The sequence below is a fragment of the Poecilia formosa genome, unplaced genomic scaffold (assembly GCF_000485575.1).
Source record: "Poecilia formosa unplaced genomic scaffold, Poecilia_formosa-5.1.2 Scaffold344, whole genome shotgun sequence".
Taxonomy (NCBI): Eukaryota; Metazoa; Chordata; class Actinopteri; order Cyprinodontiformes; family Poeciliidae; genus Poecilia; species Poecilia formosa.
Genome location: NW_006800283.1, coordinates 550,048 through 571,120, shown reverse-complemented (window position 1 = coordinate 571,120; position 21,073 = coordinate 550,048). Strand labels below are relative to the sequence as shown.

Genomic DNA, 21,073 nt, shown 5'->3' with positions numbered 1-21,073 from the left:
TCATCTCCTATCACAACATGACCTCGCCCGACCCCGAGGCTCTGCTGCTGAGCCGCAAAGACAACAGAGCCAATAAACTGCTGCTGCTCCAAAAAACCCCAAACGTTTCGCTGCTCCTCCGCTCACCTTCTCGTTCCATCTTTTCTTTTTAGGCTTTTACAAGTTTTTGTATTCATAAACTAAAATTCAAAGGAAGCTAGTTGTGAAAACTGATACATGATATTTACTGTAAAGCTGCAGTATGCAACTTTTACTTTTAAAAAAATTAGTTTGTTTTTTTTACATATTTGTTGTTTTTACGTTGATGTTTGGAGATGAACAGTTTACTCTGCTATTAGAACGTTTAGCAGCGAGTACGTGAGATTGATTATCAGAATTAAGACCCCCCTCCTGGCTCTGATTGGTTGTTTCTGACCAGCAGATGTCAACTGTAGCTCAAGGAGGAGGTGGAGGAAATTAAATCTTTTCACAGATTATCTGACTCATCACTGTCAGGACATGGTGGTAATTATTAAAAAAGGTTTTAAAAAAAACATTTTTGTAAAAAAAAATAAAAAAGCAGCTTTAAGCCTATTGAAATTAATGACAAAATTGTCAAATTTGCTCTTTTTTTTTTAACTATTCCCTTTTACGCTTTAAGTGCCATTCAAATTTAATCTTCACTGCTATTTGCAACAGAAATGAAACAATTTCTGGTTAGCATACCTAAAAGATAGCAGTCATTATCTGGGAGATAGAAAAAAAGAGAGTGAAATCTTGGGTGGGCTTGCTCTAACTTCTGCCTCACAGAGGATGGAAATCATTAAGGTCTCTGGGTAAGACGACTCCACAGGGCTGCACGAAGAGATGAACAGCAATTACAGATCATTTAATTAATGTGCATTTTGGAACAACCATTTCCAAATTAGATTTTTTCTCTTCCTCATGAAAGTGAGAAATAAGAGCTGCTAAACGAGACAGCGTGGGAAAACGTTTTGCACAGACCTACAAAGTTAACATCAATTGCGTTCTTTTAGGTCTTTCATTTGGCATAAAAGCAAAACAAGTCAGTAAGACAAGAAGGACAATTCTGTTTTATTTCTTTCTTTTTTTTGTGCTAGTCTTTTATGTGTTTTAGCGTAATCTGAGATTACAAAGATTATAAAGTTCAGAGGAAGCTGTTCAAAGAAAATGAAGAGTGAAGGAACTCTGTGAAGAGGCAGTGAAAATATCGGAGTTTTTTTTTTTTTTTTTTTTAATGGGGCATCATTTAACCCTTTCATGCATAGCGGTCACTACAATGGACAATTTTTTAAAAGCCATTTTCTTGTGCTTCTTGTGGATTTTTATGTTATAAATGCACACAGACCATTGAAGTGGACACTAATGTGCCATAAAATACACTATCAACTACTGACCATCAGCTGCAAATGAAATAAATTATTTTTGTTAAATTCAATATGGCCTACAGACAGAAAAGCATGCCGACTGACCCGGTCCCTCCTTCTACTGTAGACGACTCTTGCAGGTAAAAAAATATTGTGACCCCTAAAGAACAATACTACTGAATTTTACAATAACAACTTTGTATTTGGAGAAAATTACAATTGATCATCTAAAAAAAGAAGAAAAAAAATCTCTTTACAAAATTTTTTTCATAACTTCTTTTTTTAATGCCTTAAGAAAATAAAAGAAATTTTGGGGAAAAAAATCCTGACACTAAGGATCATAATTCATGCCTAAAAGGGTTAACATTTAAATATTTGTCAAAAACTTGACAGAGGATAGCTGACATTTGTGACTATTACAGTGTTCATTAGCATCCAGATGAATTATCATGAATTTTACTGTAAATATTTAATGATGATCCTGTTCAGATTCCCCGTTAAACAACTAAGAAGATGAGACAAAAAAAATGTGTCCATTTCACTCTTAGTCCCAAACATCAGTATGAGTCCCAGGGTCAGGAATATTTTAATTAGAGACATCAGAGGAGCTGATGACATTTAACATTTAACAAACCTTCTCTTGGTTTCTTTGAATGACCGGAAAGCAGAAAATATCCAACGATTGGAGGAATTGCTTAGTGATTTCTGAGTAGAAAGGAAAGACTGGTTTGAGAGAATCAAGAAACATAAACACTCTGGAACCAAAACATGAAGAATACCAACTCTGAAAAGCACAACATACACAGATCTACAGACCTCAAGCCCTCTGCTTCTTGATTTCAGGTGAATGTGTGGATGAGCCATAACTTTCTTCAGCTGAACAGAAACAAAACTGAACTTTTTATCTTCGGACCCAAAGAGGAACGATCGGGAGTCAGTGCACAGCTTCAGTTATTACAGGTAGAAACCAGCAATCAGACCCAAAGTGGCCGATGATTGACTCTGACCTGAACCTTCAGAGTCACATAAAGACAAAGTTACAAAGTTGGCCTTCCATCACCTGAAGAACATTTCCAGACTTAAAGAACTAATGTACCAGCCAGATCTAGAGAAGCTCATCAAGAGGTTTATCATTAGTCGCAGTGATTACTGCAAGTGTCCTCATAGCTCTGCTTCATAATGTATAACTGTATTATATGAAGCACTGATGTATTATGAAGATATCTGATGTAAAGCACTTCGACCTGCCTTATTGCTGAAATGTGCTGTACAAATTAACTTGATGTAACATGTCGAACCTTGAAGCAGACCCACTAAATTAGACCAAATAAAAAGAAGAAAACCAGCTAGATTTTCCAAAATGTTACTTGAAGGAGCAACTTTCCTGCGCCGTCCGCTCTTAATGGAATCCAGTCTCACCGATCCCAGTGGCGAGGATCGTAGGTTTCAGCTGCTGGAGGATGTACCAATCACATTATTGCATGATTGAATCACTTCAAAATATTGCTGCAATTAATTTCATTCCCTCTCAATTTTTTTTCCCCTCTTTCGACAGAGATTTTTGTTAGTCTTTTTTTTTGTTTGTTTTTTTTTTTACAAGCTATTAAGCACAAAATAAACATCATTTGGACATTTCTCTCCTCTAAGCAAAACCTCAAGCCCTCTGCTTCTTTATTTTATCTTTCTGAACTTCATTGCACTTGAAGGTCGCACAGGCCTGGGGACGCGTGCGACAAATCAAGCTGGTTTCACAGTGTTTTTAACATTTTGTTGTTAGAAGCTCAAAGCGTGTAGTTGCAAGTCCATTAAAGCAACATCACATCAGCAACCTGTCAAATGTTTCTTTGGGGGGAAGAAAACTGTGAATGTATCAAAATAAGTTCTATATTTCACAATTTTCCAATGTCACTGTGTAGATTCTCTTCAGTTTTGTGCAGTACTCGCTTCTTGCTGAATAAAAATGTTTTATTCGTACTTTTTAAAGAGGTTTTGAGCTTCAAGGATTGATAGTCATTTTTAATGTGCTTGAAAAACATCCATGCTTGTCATGTTTAGTATTAAAATACGCAGGTAGGCCAACGATGACATATTCCGAGACAAATGCTTCACACATGGAGTTTATAGATGTATGTTACGTGCTACATACACACGCTAACTCTGAACCTGGGGGGGTTTTAGTGGCTTGCAGGGTCCAGTTAAGCCGCCGTCAAGTCCAAGAATCTGTCTGCCGTTGGATTTCAACCCATTCATTTATTCATCTGCGTTCCTCTTTCCAATAATCCATCCATCCACCCATGGCAAGTTTTGACTGCTTCCATTGCAACCAGATTGTTCAAATAAATCAAGCCTCGCTCTCTTCACGTTTTTTTTCCCCACTTCTTTCTCTTTTCTCTCGGCAGCCGGCAGCCGTCCAGGTGGAACAACGTCTCCAAATAAAAAGCACATTGAGAGGCTGATGAGGATGACAGACTGTAAAGTGGGAATTTGTTCTCCTTTTGAGCCAGTGGCCTTAGCAAATAAGTTTCACCTTTTGTACAAAAGCATCCATTGGGGTCGGGTTGGTAGAATTAGAAATCCTTTTTTTTTTGTTTGTTTTTTTGATAACATGTAAATATTCTTGTAATTCAAATTACAAGAAGCACCAATTTGACTGCTTTGTATCACAAATAGTGAATTAGTTCATCACTTTTCAATGCACATAACAGGTCAGATCGTTAAGCTGCAGTATGTTAGTTTTATAAAAAGTTTTTTTTTTTACTTATTTGTTGAAACTGTCACCATGTCGTGACAGTTTGGTGAGACAGATGAACTGTGAAAAAACTCCCCTGCCTAAAATTATAGTTTACCATGAAAAGGCACTAATATTTGATGTGTATGTTAGATTTGTGCTCCAACGACAAACCAAACAACAATCTCATGTAAACTCTTAAATCCACCACTAGGTCATTAAACACGTGAGTAAAAGTGCATCAATGACCAAACAACACAGATGATAACAATAATAAGTCATTTTAATACTGTTCTGTTCTCAGCATTGGTAAAATATATACAGAAATGCTACACGTGAAGCTAACAAACAAACAAAGGAGACAACGATAAGAAAAGACAAGTTTCCCTAAACAAACTGGGAAGGTAGTGTTAAAAAGCATGTGTAAAAAAAATATTACAAACATAACCTGCTATTTTCACTGGCCAAAGAAATATGGAGAATCTTCCAGTTACACATTTTGTAAAACTGTTAAAAAGAAAACAGGAAGACGAAGCTGGTGATGGATGGTCTTGACTTATATATAAAGAAAAGATACAGACAAATGAACAAATAGGCAAAAATTTTAAAAAAGTAACAAGGGTTTTTGACAAATTTAACTCCAATGGAGTTGATGTTTCTTGACATACAGTTTATACAGTGTGGTGCGGGATGAAATAAAAAACCTTTTAGATGTATACAAAATCGCAACGCGACTCTTGAACGTTTTCACAATGACATCGCTTTAAAAACACATAATTGCTGTCATTCATTTTGTTTTCCACCATGAAAATTAAATTAATAAGAATGACAGAAACACCCAACGTTTGTCACAGTCTCGCTGCACGTCACAGTAGCTGCTCTTGCTGTGTCGGGGTGTTTGGGGCTACGGAGAACAAACACGTTATACATCTTCAATAGAAAAATATTAATAGTATTCATTACAATTCTCTTTCTGCATTAAATTTGGATGTTCATGTGCATTTTTAAGTTTGTGTTTTATTGCTACCGGTGTGCTTTGATAAGGTCTTGTGAGAATTAGACCTGTATTTATCTTTACCCAAGTAAAGATAAATAAAGGAAACTTTTAAGTGATGTAAGCAAAAATGACAAGCAGTAAAAATAACCATGATGATACATCTTTTTTTAAAGAGCAAATGTCAGATTTCTGAGCAAAAAAACAAAAAACAAAACAAAACTGTACGATAATTGAAATTATGAACACAATGGTGATGAAGGTTTTCCACTTGTGATGGTTTTGCTTTAACAGCCCATTTTTTTAGGACCTACTTTACTGGGGTTTGCTGAAAATGTAACGTCAGGGGGAATAGGGAGTCACTAGAGTAACTCCCCTACAATAATTTGACCCACCATTTATAAAAACTCACATTGACTCTATGTGAAGTTTTAAAGTTACCATATTTCTCCTGATTTCTTCCCCTTCACTGGATAAATCACCTTATAAATCTTTTTGATAAACTTTAATTTGAGCCGAGCATCGCTTATGTCCTGGATGTACATTGCGTTATGCACTGAAGTCCAAGTTTTCTGTTTCAAACTTAACATGATCATATTTCTGTTCTTTGTTTTTCAAGAACCGATTTTCTCGATTCTCTACATAGAATTTAGTGAAGCTACCTTGAGCTGAACAAAGATAAAGAGGAAAAGTTGACATGATGAGACTTGATGACATTATGCCCTTTGAGCAGAAACAACCATTGCTTCATCTCTCAACAATATTAATACTAAATGACTATTTACAAAAGAGGCAGTAAAAATTCACAAAAAATGCAGAAAGCCAACTGGTAAAACAGCCTCTCTGTAACGGCACAGAATAATACAAATAAAGTCCATTTTATTTAATCTTTCACAGTAAATTTAAGTCCAGAGAAGCTGAAGGCTCTGCCATGTAGGGAACTGTGGTGTTTCTGGAGAAACTGCAGAATCCCAAATCTGTGTTTGCGAGATTTGTTTTGTCCTCACATTAGATGATGTCAACACTTGAATCCAGACTTTGAACAGCGGTTCTGTAACGATTTGCAAAGTTTCCGAACATAACTTTGTTGTTGCTTCTCCAAATCTTCGCTTTGTAGCAGTCATCACAAAAGAAACAAGTGTAGTTTTCAGTGCAACTTTTTTTTCAATCCCTTGCAGGTACTTGAAAGTCCATTAACATTAAAATTTATGATTCAAAAATCTTCATGTCTTTAAACCTCTGGCACTTCTCCAGTTCAAGGCACTTTTTTCAGTTTCAGTATTCCCATATCCAGCAACAAGATTAAAGTGTTTCTCTTTCTTATAAGCAAAGAAAAAAAGTACAGAGTTATAGTAGGTCACTGCTAGCAGGCATTGTCCACTACGAAGACCCTTCTAATTGATTGCACTTGATTTATTGATTGGATTAGATGTTCCACTGCCACCCTCTGTTCACTGAATTTCAATCACGTCTTCTTCATTGTCCCATAGTGGTTAAGCACATTTTGAATATGCTGTGATCTGAAATCCCATTGTTTTGAGTCTCTTAAATATATATAATCTGGTATGTTATTTCATCATGTGCACAACAGAGCACAGTAAGTGCCCTATCTCCAATAGTGGACATCTGAGACTAAGAGAGACGTAGCAGGTTCAGAACGTCCCAACGGAAACTCTGCTCAGCGTTAGAAATAAGACGCCTTCAGTGTTGCTTGATTGTTATTTGATGGACAGTGTCCTTGCATCAAGGGTGCTTCATAGTCCATACTGCCATTTTGTTGCAGTAATGGGGGCAGTTGTGGGGTCTGGCAATGATCTGCCTCGGGCTGTTTGAGGAGTAGTGTACCATTGACTCCGTTCTCTAGATGAACCTTTTTACCCTCCAGGTCTATTGCCTCAGGATCCGTTGAGCCCAGCTCCAGCTCCATTTCTGAATTTGCCTGCCTCTTCTTCTGTACACAGATGATTGTACCAGCCACCAAAACCAACACCAGGACTAATGCTAGGACTGCCAGCGCTGCAATGAGATTCTTTGTCATAGGGGTGTCTGGATCTACCAAATGTTCTACAAAGATAGTAGGACTAGTGCGAGCCTCTGTACAGGGACCCAGTTCTACAGAGCTGTTACCTTTATAAATGATCTTTTCTCCAAGGGGACTGACACAGACCAAGTAGGTACAGTTTGGGTTCAAACCACGCAAAGTGTATACAGGGTAGTATGTTGGCAAACTCAGCATGTGAGGGCGACGGTCGGGGCCTGAGAGGTTACGATAGGTCAGCCTGATGCCACGAATGTTAGGCCGTGTCTCGATGAAGCGGTGCAGGTCAAGGAGTATTGATGTGGACGTCACCTCCCGTGAGCTGATCGCATCTAGTTTATCCGGCATTGCTGAAGTCACCACAGAGACCTCTGTTTCAGATTTCTGCGGGACCTCGGGAATTTCACAGTAGTCTCCAGATGATCCCGAAGAACACAAACAGTTGAGTAGGCCATTTGGGTCAAAATAGCAAGTCCCTCCATTCAAGCAGATGTTTTGTGGGCAGAAATGTAACTCGTTTTCCACAACAGTAGAGCTAGGAGACACTGGAGGATCTGATCCAAAGGATGGGTTGTCTGTTATGGAGGGAACAGTTTCATCACTAGGTGGTAGAGGGGGAGGGATAGCGTTAGTATGGGCGGTTTCTGGAGAGGTGGTAGGGATTTGGGGAACAGGGGTGTTTTCTACAGGGGAGCCAACAGATTCTGTTGTGGTTAGTGGACATCCAAAGTCGTTGTGCTCTAATGCCGAAAGTGTCTTCCCAGCATTAACGAGAGGGAAATGGCATCTGGTTTCCTCTGGCCGCTTCAAATTGACTTCCTTCTCTTTTAGCCAGACAGGGAACCAGGCCAGTGGACAGAGACAGTTGAAGGGGTTCTCGGCTACGGTCAGTTGTGTCAACTTTGAGAAGCTTTCAAAGAAACCTTCTGGAAATCCCTGGAGATTAACTCCGCTTAGATCCAGTTCTTGAAGTGCAACCAGTTGATGAAAGTCACTCACCCTCAGCTCAAAAAGTGGGTTAGCAGCCAGGCTTAGTTTCGTAAGCCCCTTGAGAGATTCCTGCTTCAGGGCTTGAGGGACTTCCTTTAACTGATTCATTGACAAGTCAAGTTCATGAAGGTTTCTCAGGGAGGCTACAAGATTTTCATCCAATGACGGTAGCCCTAATGAGGACAATTTCAGCGCTTCTAGATGGGGAGTATGAAGATGTGAATGTTCCAGGGGTGGGAGTTTATTGTGACTGAGGTCCAAAAGAAGTAGCCTGGGGAAATTGAGAAAAGGCAGGGAGGTGAGCTTGTTTCCTTGCAGCTTCAACTCCAACAGCATCTCTAAACCTTCAAAAGCTTCCCAATGAATGCTCTGAATGAGGTTTCCATGGAGATACAGCCTCTCTAGCTGGACCAACCCTGAGAAGCTGTCTTTGGAAATGTGAGTTATGTGGTTAGCAGAAAGGTCCAAGTTCTTCAATTTCGACAGCGACTTAAAAGCCATCTCTGGAATTTCCGCTAACTTATTCTGGCTCAGGTCCAGTGACACCAGCTCGACAATGTCTTTGAAGTCATCTTGGGTCAAGGTTTCAATATCGTTCTGAAAGATGTATAGATGCTGGGTGGAGACAGGGACATGGGGTACAGTGCTGGACTGCCTGTGAATGCAAAACACTGAGTTTAGGGAGTTGCAGGAACAGGATTCTGGGCAGTCGGTGGAGAACACCACTGCAGAGGCCAGTAGGAAGCAAACGATGTAGAGCAACATGATGACGACAGCCCAGCGCTCTGAAAAACAGAAAACAGAAAGAAAAAGGTTATTTTTGATTTGCTAGTTGAGCTGGTCATATTTAAGACATTTTGAAATGATGTGTGAATGGTTTCCTGTCCACATTATTAACTTTAGGTACAGCTGTAGACCCAACAAGGTAAAATGCAGACTTCTGCTCATTGTTGGAGACTCACTAAGCTAACTGTTGGATAAATTTTATAAAAATTTGTTTGCAGGAAATATTCTGCAAACAAATGTACAACAATTTTCTGGTGAAGCTGTCTGACTTAAGAAATTGCAAGTGTGTGATACAGCTTATATGGTCTTGTAAAAGTTATTGTATTTAGGAGATTTTTGTACTTTTTGTTTGTCCAGAAGCCAAAATCCAAGTCAGCTCCATCAAGGACTATGCCCTGTGTCTAAATTAAACTGGTTCCACCAATTATGTCACACAGCTATTGTCTGCATATTGATTTTAAATTATTTCTTTTCTTGCACTTATTTTCCTACTTCTGTAAACGTTGAACATACCAGAGCCTAAGCCTTTAGTAATTCAGTGTCTCCTCACAATCATTAATGCAATTATCTCCTCGGAACTTCAAACCATTGCATGTCAACTCATATTTTTCCCCTTTTCTGTTTTGATCCTATTTTTAATCCATTCTTGTTTTTTTTGCCAATTGTTTTACTTCGCCTTCTGTGTTTATCCTGGTGTTTTTTCCTCACAATTTCTGAATAAAGCTTAATAAATAAGAACTGATCAATTGATTGCTTGGTAATTACGTCTAAAATGCCAGAATTTAGACATAAAACCAGAAAACCAAAGCATTGGTACTTTCTTGACCACCACATCATGCTGTTACTTTCACTTCCTGAATCAAACTAGCAGCTCTTTGGTTTCAGATGAGAGCTCTAAGCTGGGGTGAAAATAAATCCAGATTACTAGACTTTCACTATGTGCGGTCACTTACTGTTTATGGAACATTAGAGCTGCTTGCCAGTCATTTCAGGATCCCAGAGTCCTACTGGCACACAGTGAGTAATTTGATGACAGGAAAGGAGAGGAAATATAATTGTGTGTTTAGTATCAAAACAGGAAGAGCTAGAGGAGAAACTGGGACAGCACGTTACCATATGAGACTTAGAGGAATATTTTAAAAAAATGTATTTTTATTTGTTCCTTTACTTATGACCCTATTTTAAGTCAACCATAGTAATTAGATATGCACATTTTCATCTACAAACAAAGTAAATTTCACTTGAGGACGCAATAAGAAGCTTTTTGTTTGTTTTAAATAAAAACTACACAACCACTATTCTTTGAACACGACGCTAGTTGCCAGTTTCAGGACTCAAACGAACGGAGTGCCGCGGTTTTGAATGTGTCCACGAGACGTCAAGATGGCAACACAAACTTTGGTCGACCTCCTCTGAGTGACTTAGTTATTTCAACTTTGCACTTGATGTTGACCTTCACATGGACAAGTGTGAACCAAAACTCAGCTACACGCCAAAAAGTGTAAATGTAGAGAAATGTATAAAATTAGTGTCATGGAAAATGATATGACATTAATAACATGATTTTAGGTCCATTTTAGCAATGACAGCCAGAGCATTTTGTTTCCGGGACTTGAGTAGAATAACTACAAACTCTGAGTTTTTTTTGTTTGACAGCATTAGAGAGGGATTAACAAGAGTTTTGACAGACCAATTATTTCAAGGCGTTTACACTGTGTAAGTCAGTGAAAATCTGTGATAGCAGATGCTTAAATGGAAAATATCATGTATTTTCTAGGAACACCAAGTCATTTTATAACCCAAATATAACTTAAAAAAATTTGACTTTGCAATAAAATGCCTTGAAATTTGGCCTCTGCCTCTTTAAGAAGCTCCGGCTCTTGCCGACACGTCGCGACACGTCGACAAGCCACCAACGGCCACCAGTGATTGAAGGACTTCTCAAATATGCATGAAAGAATCAACACAACAACCTGAATATGTTCTTGACAGTGGAACAGTCATCCATGTTGCTTTTTCTACCACACAAACAGAATTACAGAAATAAGTTAATATTGATATTTGTCTAAATTATTGACACGTAAACTTGCAAATCAAATCTTATTTTTATTTTTCAAAGATCCCAAATTAATTGTGACAAATTTCAAATACACAAAGAGATCACAGCAGTGTAAATAATACACTTTTCATTTGCAACATAAATGAATCATTATGTTCTCAACAACAGTAAGGAGACCAATGAACTTCTAGAGCCTGCAAACCAACAAAAAGATGCACAAAACCACATGGTATAAACATACATGTCAAGGTGCTGTTTGGACACGTCCCCTGCTTCAGCAGCAGGGGATTTGGGGTCTTTCAACCCATACCCCTCACACACATATTACTGCAAATGTTTCCACGAGCACATGAATAAACTCAGTCCATTACACAGCTGGATTCTGTTAGCCACAGTTCACTGCAGCAATCGGTCACTGTGAGACAGAAGAGAGACCCACATAAACCTTCATCCTCCCCTTGTGATAAGACAGAGACAGTGGGAGAACAGAGAATGAAGTCTCCATCTGTGTTTCTCCACTATCTTTCTGTAACGGAGCAGCGTTATGTGTTTTCTGGGCACATAGTGCCTTTAAATAGCACAATCAACTAACTATTTTAACTTCAGTTGTTCTAAAAATGCTGTGCATGTCAAATAGGGCTTAAATGAAATTTGACTTTGTAATTTAAAGCCTAATAAATGGACTTCTGTCTCTTTAAGAGAATGTTGCTCTTTCTGAAACTCCGCCTTCAGGAAGTCATCAAAACATGGCTCCTCCATTAACCCTTTAACAACATTTTCACCAGCGTTAGACTAAGAAGTAGCTTGTACAATGAGCTCGGCAGATGCACCAGCTGTTTGCTAATTGCTGCTGGCTAGTCTGAAGGAGCTGACAAGGGAAGGTTGCTCTGTGACGCTTGGTAGATTGGAAACTGCAACTCTGGGGAGGAGCTTTGCCTTGAAGGCGGAGCTAGGTCCACCAGGCGTTTTGCACAGCTGAATGGTTGCCATGGGAGATCAAAGGATTTCTCAATCATGCATGAAAGAATCAAATTAATACTTCATGTATGTTTTTGATTAGGGAACAAAATTATAACATGATGTAAAGCTCAAAAAAAGAAAGTTTATTTTACATAATACTGCCTCTTTAATGAAGACTCCCACTGTGTGTGATGTGCTACAGGATACTCGTACAATAAAGGCTTCACCAGTAAAGGAAGGCAAAAGGTGAATAACTGAGAGCCGGAGACAAAGAAGCAAAGCTGGGATCATAAATTGTGTTAAGAGAGTTTACTGGGAGGTTACTTCATTTTCTTTCAGAATGAAACGGGGACTTGAGTTATTGGTACCAAATTTCCAAAGTGAAATATCCTGTTACCTCATGCCTAAAAAGCTTACCAGTCAAATCTGTTTCACAACTTCAATCTTCCTAAAACTCTTAGTGTGTAAGGAATCAAAGTGCGAGCAGGAAACGTGTGCTGTTGCACAGGAATGTTTGAACCCAGAGGTATGTGTGCGCCAAGCACACTGAACTCACAGTTGACTTACAATTCTAATATTGTAGTCATATAGCTAAAACAGAGCCAATTTATCATTTAAATGTTGGAACGTTATGAAGTATGGAGTAATCCTGTGCTTCCCCTCCTCCTCCTGTTGCTGCGCACTGGCTGAAAGAAAAAGAAAATCAAATTTCACCATGAGGCTTGACAGTTGGCAGGGATTAGTTCGTACATGATACAAGCTAATCTGTGGATTATGTGCTAACCGTCTGACCAGCATTTCCATTGGAATAGATGAGTAGACAGAGCCATTTAGGTAATACCTGTCTTGTGGTTGATGACTTGTTAAAACACCGGGTCTTTGAAGTGCTTGTTTACAAGTGGAATGCTGTAATGCAGCTCAGACATTTAGAGGCGTTGTTGATGTATTCTTTTACAGAGACTGGTGTCTAGCAAAGAGCGGCCGTTGGTCTCTCGTCTGTCAGAGTTTACTTTTGGAACGTGTTACTAAAGTTGTATGTGTTTACACTTGGATACGGTAAAAATGCAGGAGGAACACTAAGGTGTTGCCCCTCCCCCCACCTGTTTCTGTAAACTGCTGGTCCCTAGCTGGTTCCAGTCTGTAAGTTGCTCAGGAGTATAAAACGCATTTATTTACAAATTTGGCCATGTTGGTGTCATGTTGTGTTCAGTTAGCTGCTTTTTAGCAAACTCTCGAAAACTATCAGCTTCATCTTGAAAATCTGCTGGAAGTATTAATGTATGTAAATCAGGGTTGTCCAGAATGGCTCCACTCCGTCGGTGTTCTAATACTCTCATTACATCTCATCAGAATGTTCTACGGTACCTGGTGAAGTGTGCAGCAGAGCAGAGACGCCTGCAGTACATTCAGGGATCAAGCAAAAAAAACATGCCGTCAAGCTGCACTGCAATTCACAGGACGAGTCAAACTGTGAATAAAACGGTGACTCCTAGTCTGGTATGCAAGTTGGAAAGTTACAAGAAAATAGCAGCAGCATAAGTTTGCTCATATCTACAGACAAAAAACTTTTTCATAATCAATTATCATTCATTATGTCAAATCAATCACAAATAACACTAATCAAAATGGGAAAGGTAAGCAAGAAAAGACAGCATGTGAAAAAACAACGTGTTGTTGTCCATATATCAGGAAATGACTATTGCTTTGTATCGATACACACAGACTATGACCTGTCCCTTGTGGCTCTAATTAATGACATGTTGTGTGAGACTCTTTTATCTCCTATTCTTTGACAGTAATCCTCAGCATAGTTGTTCCTTCACCTGATTAATCCTGATCTAATCTGAGTTTGTTTGTGCTTCCTCCAGGCTTTTTACTGTGGGCCTCAGTCACTCTAACGCCCACGCACTTCTACACTACAACAGGCGAGTTGGGAAAAACAAAGACAGAGAAACCAAATTCATGTTAAACAGGCGGAAATGTAAGAGACGGCACCGATTCTAGACAATGACTCACAGGTACAGTTCTGTTGAAGCCAGAGGTTTGATGCCAACCACCATCAAACTGGATTGGTGACTAATCTGTCATCATTTAACCGTGGCTCCAGCCACTGACTTTAGTTTCCTTTTATCTGACTGTGGTTTGCTTCTGCTATTGCTATGATGAAAATGCATTCAGATGCACTGCTGCTCTGTGTCACACTGCAGTATGCACCTATTGGTGTTTGCGCCCAAACCTTTGTACTGCCCTGCTAATAAAGTGAATGTGGTGACAAATCCAGACTGTTAGGAGGAATGCTTGTGTTGCTGTTGCTTTATTTGTGAGGACTTGTTCGTTTTCTCACCTTACATGAGAAGAGGTAAAAGCCCCTCGGGCAAATTTAAGGTCTGCCTTCTATTGCCAGTTTGACGCTGTCTTAGATTTCACCTTGAGAATCACAGATCCTTCGTGCGGCAACAATTTTGGGACAAATCTGATCGACACCAGCTGCATGTTGGTGTTTCTGTCCTGAAAATGAGCTTTCTATGACGGCTGCAGGTGTGCGTGTGTGAGTTTTCTCATTTCATCAGTCTGTCAGCAGCTGGATATAAGCATGTCACCTGCAGTTGGCTGCACACACAGGTGTGCTGGCAGAAGGTAAAACCCTGTCAAGCATGTCCAGCTGTCTCTAGGCCTGTTCTTGCAGCCTGTGTTAAATCTGTCTGTGTCTTAACGGGGAATAGAATTTTTTTGGTTGACTTGTTTTGAGCTTTACATCATGTTATAATGTTATTCGTTTGTCAAGAACAAACCTGGAGTGTTGCCTTGATTCTTTCATGCAAGTTTGATAAATTTCTTAATCTCCCATGGCAACCATTCAGCTCTTCAAAACGCCTAGGTGGACCCAGCATCGCCTTCATGGCAAAGGTGTTTCCAAGCTTCTGCCTCCACCTCAACTCCCCCATTCAGCACCTTCAGACTAGCCAGCAGCAATCAGCAAAGACCTGGTGGAACATCTGCTGAGCTCATTATAGGAGCTACTTCTCAGTGAAACCATGGTAGAAACATTGCTACAGAGTTAATAGAGTTGTGAAGACTTCCTGAAGGTGGAGTTACAGAAAGAGAAGGAGTTTCTTAAAGACGTGGGTCCAATTTCAAGGCTCTAAATCAGGAAGTAAAATTTCTTTAAAGTCATATTTGATATATATAGCATTTTTATCACAACTGAAGTTAACATAGTTTACTTGAATGTGCTATAAAGTTGAACTATGTGGCTGGAAAACACATAATACTGCCCATTTCATCATTCTTTTGAGAGATTATGTGAGATTTTCAGCAGAATGTCTGGCATGTACATGTTAGGAGGAGTAACTGTGACAGTTAAATGCATTGAATTTCCATGTTTTTCCTTTGTGGTCACGTCTCCAAAAGTTGTAACAAAAAAGAAGTAGAACTGCAAGCAGTTATCAACGGGTTCCTCACCCCACCCAGCAAGTCCAGCCCCTCCAAAGGCTTTCCTTTGTTTTTCAAAATCTAAACACCTGGCACAATCCACCTGTTATAAGAAATACATGCCAAACGTTGGGACAATGAGCCTGAGTGGATACAATAGTAGTTTGATTCCAGTTTCCTGCTGTCATGTGTTGATGTGCCCCCTGGGTAAGACACGTCCCCTCAGGATGCCTCCTGATCTGTGTATCGATGCTGTATAAATTCAGTCCATTTAACATTTCACACATGGATCTGCATGTTTTACATTAGTATATACTTCCCACATATGAACCTTGTGTTAACATGTTACAATATAATTTTCCCGTGAAAAATATGTCAACGTAGTATTAAGGAATATTTTTTTAAAATGTTGAACTTGTAGGAAGATTTTCCCATGTTTCCTACTTTGCTGTAAGATATCATTTTTACCTGTGAGAAACATATGGGAAAATATTTTTTCCCCATAACTGTTTTTTTTATTGATCCTCTGGGATCAGTGGTGTAAGTTTTGAATTTTGAACTGAATTTAAATTTCTCATGCAGGCAAGTATCCCCACGTTTTCAAAGATACTAGAAGAAATAATTGTCATGAGTTGTACTTATCTCATGTTTAAGGTCAACACTTGGTGGTTGATTAAGTTCATGTTATCTCTTTTTTTTCTCCATAAGTACCTCGAAACATATTTCCTCATCACTGTATTTGTTTTCGCTCACTCTTTAATAAAAACTCTAAAAACTGTAACATGGAGACGTTGCTCCCTGAAGCCCAGCGGTTTGCTGTTGACCCATGTGGCCTCTTTAGGCCCGTCAGTTCCTGACCTGTCATCACTTCTCCTTATAAACTATTCCCATCTGGGAAAGGCATCTCATCTGAAGACCGCTCTACGTAGCAAACCCGCTTGCTTTCATTTCTGTCCTGCTGCACATTACAGTTTTCTTCACATTCAATATATTCAGTTGTCACCACTGTGGATTCACCCGTTATGCCTCTCCATCTGTCTGTCGGTTCCGTCAGCGAGGACTGATCACTCTCTGACGATCACCTGCGGGACGCTTAGCCAACAGGGGCCCCTCCATGCTTGTTTGGACTGAGTCTCAGTTTCCAAATTCGGCCCTCTGGCAAGACGGTGAATGGATTGGACTGATGGGGGATGAGCAGGGGGCATACGAAACATCCCCTCTGGAATCGCACAAGTCTAGGCAGGCATGTAATGCTTTTAACACTTGGACAATAACTATGCATTCAAACAACTCGGCTTATTTCAATTAAGACGTAAGCCTCAACATTTAACTTTACTATACAAGATGCTGATGACTGTAGATAGACGGACAGACGAATACATAAAAAGTTGATAGAGAAAGAAATTGTGTTTTTTGACATTAGTAGAATATGGACAAAGACTTGAGCAGATTTGTATTGGAAGTGCAAACTTCATCTAACAGGCTGAGTATCTTATCGGCATGCAAAGTGTTACAGCGCTTGGATTATACTGTCACCATTACACTTTGTGTGCAGATAAGGTTTTGGGAGTTGGGAAACTTTACCAAGGTGTATTGTCTTTCTGTGTCTTTCCGATGACAGAAGTCTGTGGCGTTTACTCAGAACTTAACCGACGGCTCGGCCAAAAGAGGCGGGGCTCGCCACAATCACGGATCTGGCCGCTGAAATCTGCAGAGTAATTTGCACTGGAAATTTACACGCATGGAAGACCTGCACCGGAAAATCAGGAACAGTCAGAGCTGTTATTCAAAATCACACGTCTCCAGATTCAATTTGTCCGGCTCAAACGAGACTTTACACCATTATGAATGCTGCGCCCGCTGCACTCTCCTAATCTCCAATGCGCACACGCACACACACACACACACACACGCACACACGCACACACACACACATGCAAACAGTGTGTGCGTGTGTGTGTGTGTGTGTGTGTGTGCGTGTGTGTGTGTGTGTGTATAGAGATCTTTACCAACCGTCCCCTGCAGCTGGAACACCTCATTAACCCTGTATGTGGATGGATTTACCACTGAGAAACCTCGCAGGAACAGACACAAGGTCCACACACACGCACACACACACACGCACATGCACACGCACACACAAATATGCACATAATCATAATTGGATTACAACTGAAAAAGGAGTTTACTTTCTAAAAATACAAGTGAGAATAGCTCAGAGTAGAGCCTTACTCCTGCAGAGGGATGTTTTGTCGTGTGTGTGTGTGTGTGTGTGCGTGTGTGTGCGTGTGCGTGCGTGTGTGTGTGGGGGTGCATGTGCGTGTGTGTGTGCGTGTGTGTGTGTGGGTGCCTGTGTGACGGCTGTTTACTTTGTCACTTATCTATTTGCTCTGACTCCTGACAGATCCCTTAAAGTAAACACACACACTCACACACATGCTCATTCTTGTCTCCGCTGGAAGGCGAATCAATTAGCGCAAACTGAACCGCGTTGTGTTTGTTTGGTTCTATTAAAGCCAGTGACCTTGACTGGTTCATGACCCAGAAACAAAGGCTGCATTATTCACAGCAACAGCAGGAAAAAAAAAAAAAAGGAATCAGATTTTTAACTGTTTACTCGGCCACTCGCTGCACCGCGCCGACCCGTACGCTTTGTTGCGTTTACAAGACGGGGCCTGTTCCCTGCCGTTGTGATTCACGGCTCTGAAAAGCGACTGCAGACGCGGGAAATGTGTGTTTTGGAGGGCGACTCTGCTGGGGAGCCTTTGTGTTTCTCCCAGAGAGGGAAAATATGCAGCCTATTGAAGGCTGAAGAGAGTTTATCATCTGATGAGAGACGGGTGACAGGAGAAAAAGAAAAAATCCCTTGCACAATCACAGATGCATTTAGGCATACGCGTCTTAAATTTAGATCGATGATGACGTCACAGCTTAAGAAAACACACACACACACACACACCCGTCAGAAGGCTTATCCCTGCTACATACCATTAATCATGACAGAAGCCAGGCGCTCCCTGTTTGGCACTTAGTTTTTTATCTGCTGATAAACTTATAATGTCTCTTCTTATGTAAAAAAAAAAAAGAAAAAAAAGTAGCTTCTTATATTTCTGAAGTAATGTTAAAGTGACCTTAATATATTTACAGTATCTTTCACAAACCTCGCTCCCCGCTCACAAGTACAAAAGCTGCCCTGTGACTGATTTAGATGCTTCAGGTTAAAGGTCAAGTTAACATTGTCTTGCTCACTTTTTTTCTTGTCTTGGGAACGTGACGTTCAGCTGAAACTTATGCAAACAGTAGAGTCACACACACACACACACACACACGCACACACGCACGCACGCACGCACGCACACACACAAACACATACGTGTTATAGTTTGAAAAATGCATTTGTCAGATTTTGAAAACACCAACCTTTAAGCTGGTTTTAAGAATGCTTTTTATTAAACCCAACATTTCTGTCACAGAATAGTTTTTTTTTGTATTGGTCTTGTGTGTTATGTACCATTTTTAAATGTCATGTTTTCATTTAATTAAATATATCACTTATCAATTTACCAACAGTAATTATCAGAGAAATGTAAGTAAAAGATGTTGTGATGGTTTGTATGCCTGTTCAAAGAACCAACACATAAATTGGTTCTTTATTATTATTATTACTGCATAATAATAATAATGACAGTTATATCAATACATAGTCATATGCTTACATAGCATATATATCTGTGTGTATATGTATGCTTGCAGTTGAAAGACCCTCAAGTTGCACGGTGCATCTATTGCACACGCTGCTCTGCCAAAAGTGTTCCCTTACTCCTCCAAATTCAGATATTCCAGTCGTCTCCAGGTGTAAGAACGCAGCACCAAGGCATGCAGAGCACTTTTACAAACATTAGTGAAAGAATGGGTCACTCTCCGGGACTCGGAGAATTCAAAACGTGGGACCATTAAGGGAAGCAAACCAGTGCAATAAGTCTCTACTGGACTTACGGTGGGTAGAGACGAGTTCTCTGCCTTTCTGTCTGCTAATCTGGTAGCAGGACAGTCTAGATTAAGTGTGCATTTTGTTGCAGAGTTGATTATGGTGCTGAGATGTCGGTCTCGGCCCCTCAGTTTTTAATGAATGGAACTCTTTATGATGCGGCATACTGAGACGTTTCAGGAAATGTTATGTTTCCAGTTTTATGTGAAGAGTTCAGGAACGGTCCCATCATGTCCCAACATGAGCAGACAGACTGGCATGAAGGAGGACGATCTGAGCTGAAGAAACTGACTGGGCTGAACAGAGTTGATACACGTCACTGGATTGGACGTCTGCATGTGTGGTGCATTGGGATGCGCCACACATGCAGCATTGGGATGCATCAAGAGAGGAATGTCGGTGGTCGAGGAAAATGACGCAAAGACTCTGAAAAAAGGACGCAGTGAATTGTCAGCATTACAATAACTAGATAACAAGGTTCAAGCGGATCACATTTCACAGGTCAGGAAAAGGTTTTAATTTTAAAAAGTCTAGAAGGTGGGAAGTAGCTCAGTTACGCTAGCTTGACTTCGACAACCTTAGCATGTACATGTGCTGTGCAGTTCGGTTCAGTAAACACTAAGCTAAGGTGACCCACATACACACTCTGTGATAGATCATCACTACAGCAGGTGTTTATATCAGCTAATCAAGTTTTCAGACGATCACTTCCTACTGATCGCCAAATAAACATCAAGCCTGAAAACATATAACTCCGATGGGCTGAACGTTCAGCTCTGTGGTTTTTACGTCCCCTTTTTGTGAGTGAGAAATGTTTTTGTGCTTTTCAGTGTTGATTTCTGATGCACTCGAAGATCATCTCTGCGCCTGCAGGTGAGCGTCACCGGCGTAGCTAATTGCCGATGTCCAACCCAGTAATATGTATCAAAGGTCCTGACCTCAACTACAGGAGAGAATCGCTTATCCAACATCAGTGTTTGTCCTCATATTTCTCTTTTCATTCTCTCCATGACAGAGAGAGAGTTAATCTGTCTGCAGAAAACAGGAAGGCTCAATGTGTAAAGTTGTTGTTTTATCCTTTTGGAAATAAAAAGTAAGGCTCTGTATTCTTTACTTAATACAGAGACTGCTGTTTTAACAGTCATGCTAACCATGCTAATTGCTCATATAAAATGCTATATTCCGCTTAAGTGGGAAGCTCTGTAGTTATTTTGTTTTCTGTTTTGAAAAATTTATAAAATCCTGTTTTCTGACACAGTGCAACAAAGCCTACCTGGCAGGGCACCTGTAAAAACATATATAGAAAACTGTATTCATATTGTGTTATATCATTACTGCTACAGAGAAATTTGAGTAACCAATAGCCTGCACTAACAGATCAAAGCTCAGAAATTTGCCACAACATTCAGATCCATGCAATTCGAGTTATTAAGGAGATACTTTTTTCTGTTTCTTTTTTTTTTTTTTTCGGTTCAGAGACGCTTCAGCTGTGGGACTCACTAAATCTGCCAGCTCTGAATTTCCAGAAGATCAGCAAAACAAAGTTCTTACAATTTAAAACCATTAGTCTGAGCTTGAAATAAGCAAACGGCAGCCAGTCGCCACATGACCCCACAGAGAACAGATCAGGCAACAGACTGACTAATGCGCAATACTGAACTTTTATCCCTTCTTTTTTTTTTTTTTTTTTAATTGCCTGAGACAAAGCTTCAACGAACGCTGACTTTGATG

The 21,073-nt window shown here is 39.9% G+C and overlaps 1 protein-coding gene across 1 annotated transcript in view; it reads right to left on the bottom strand.

Annotated features, from left to right (window-relative positions):
• Positions 1-4,359: 4,359 nt before the first annotated feature.
• Positions 4,360-21,073, bottom strand: part of LOC103153265 (vasorin-like) — a 28,782-nt gene continuing 12,068 nt past the window's right edge. Inside the window, exon 2 of the mRNA XM_007574117.2 lies at positions 4,360-8,902. Within this exon, the coding sequence (XP_007574179.1) occupies positions 6,774-8,882 (2,109 nt within the window). The 5' untranslated portion in view covers positions 8,883-8,902 and the 3' untranslated portion in view covers positions 4,360-6,773. The remainder of the gene's footprint in view (positions 8,903-21,073) is intronic.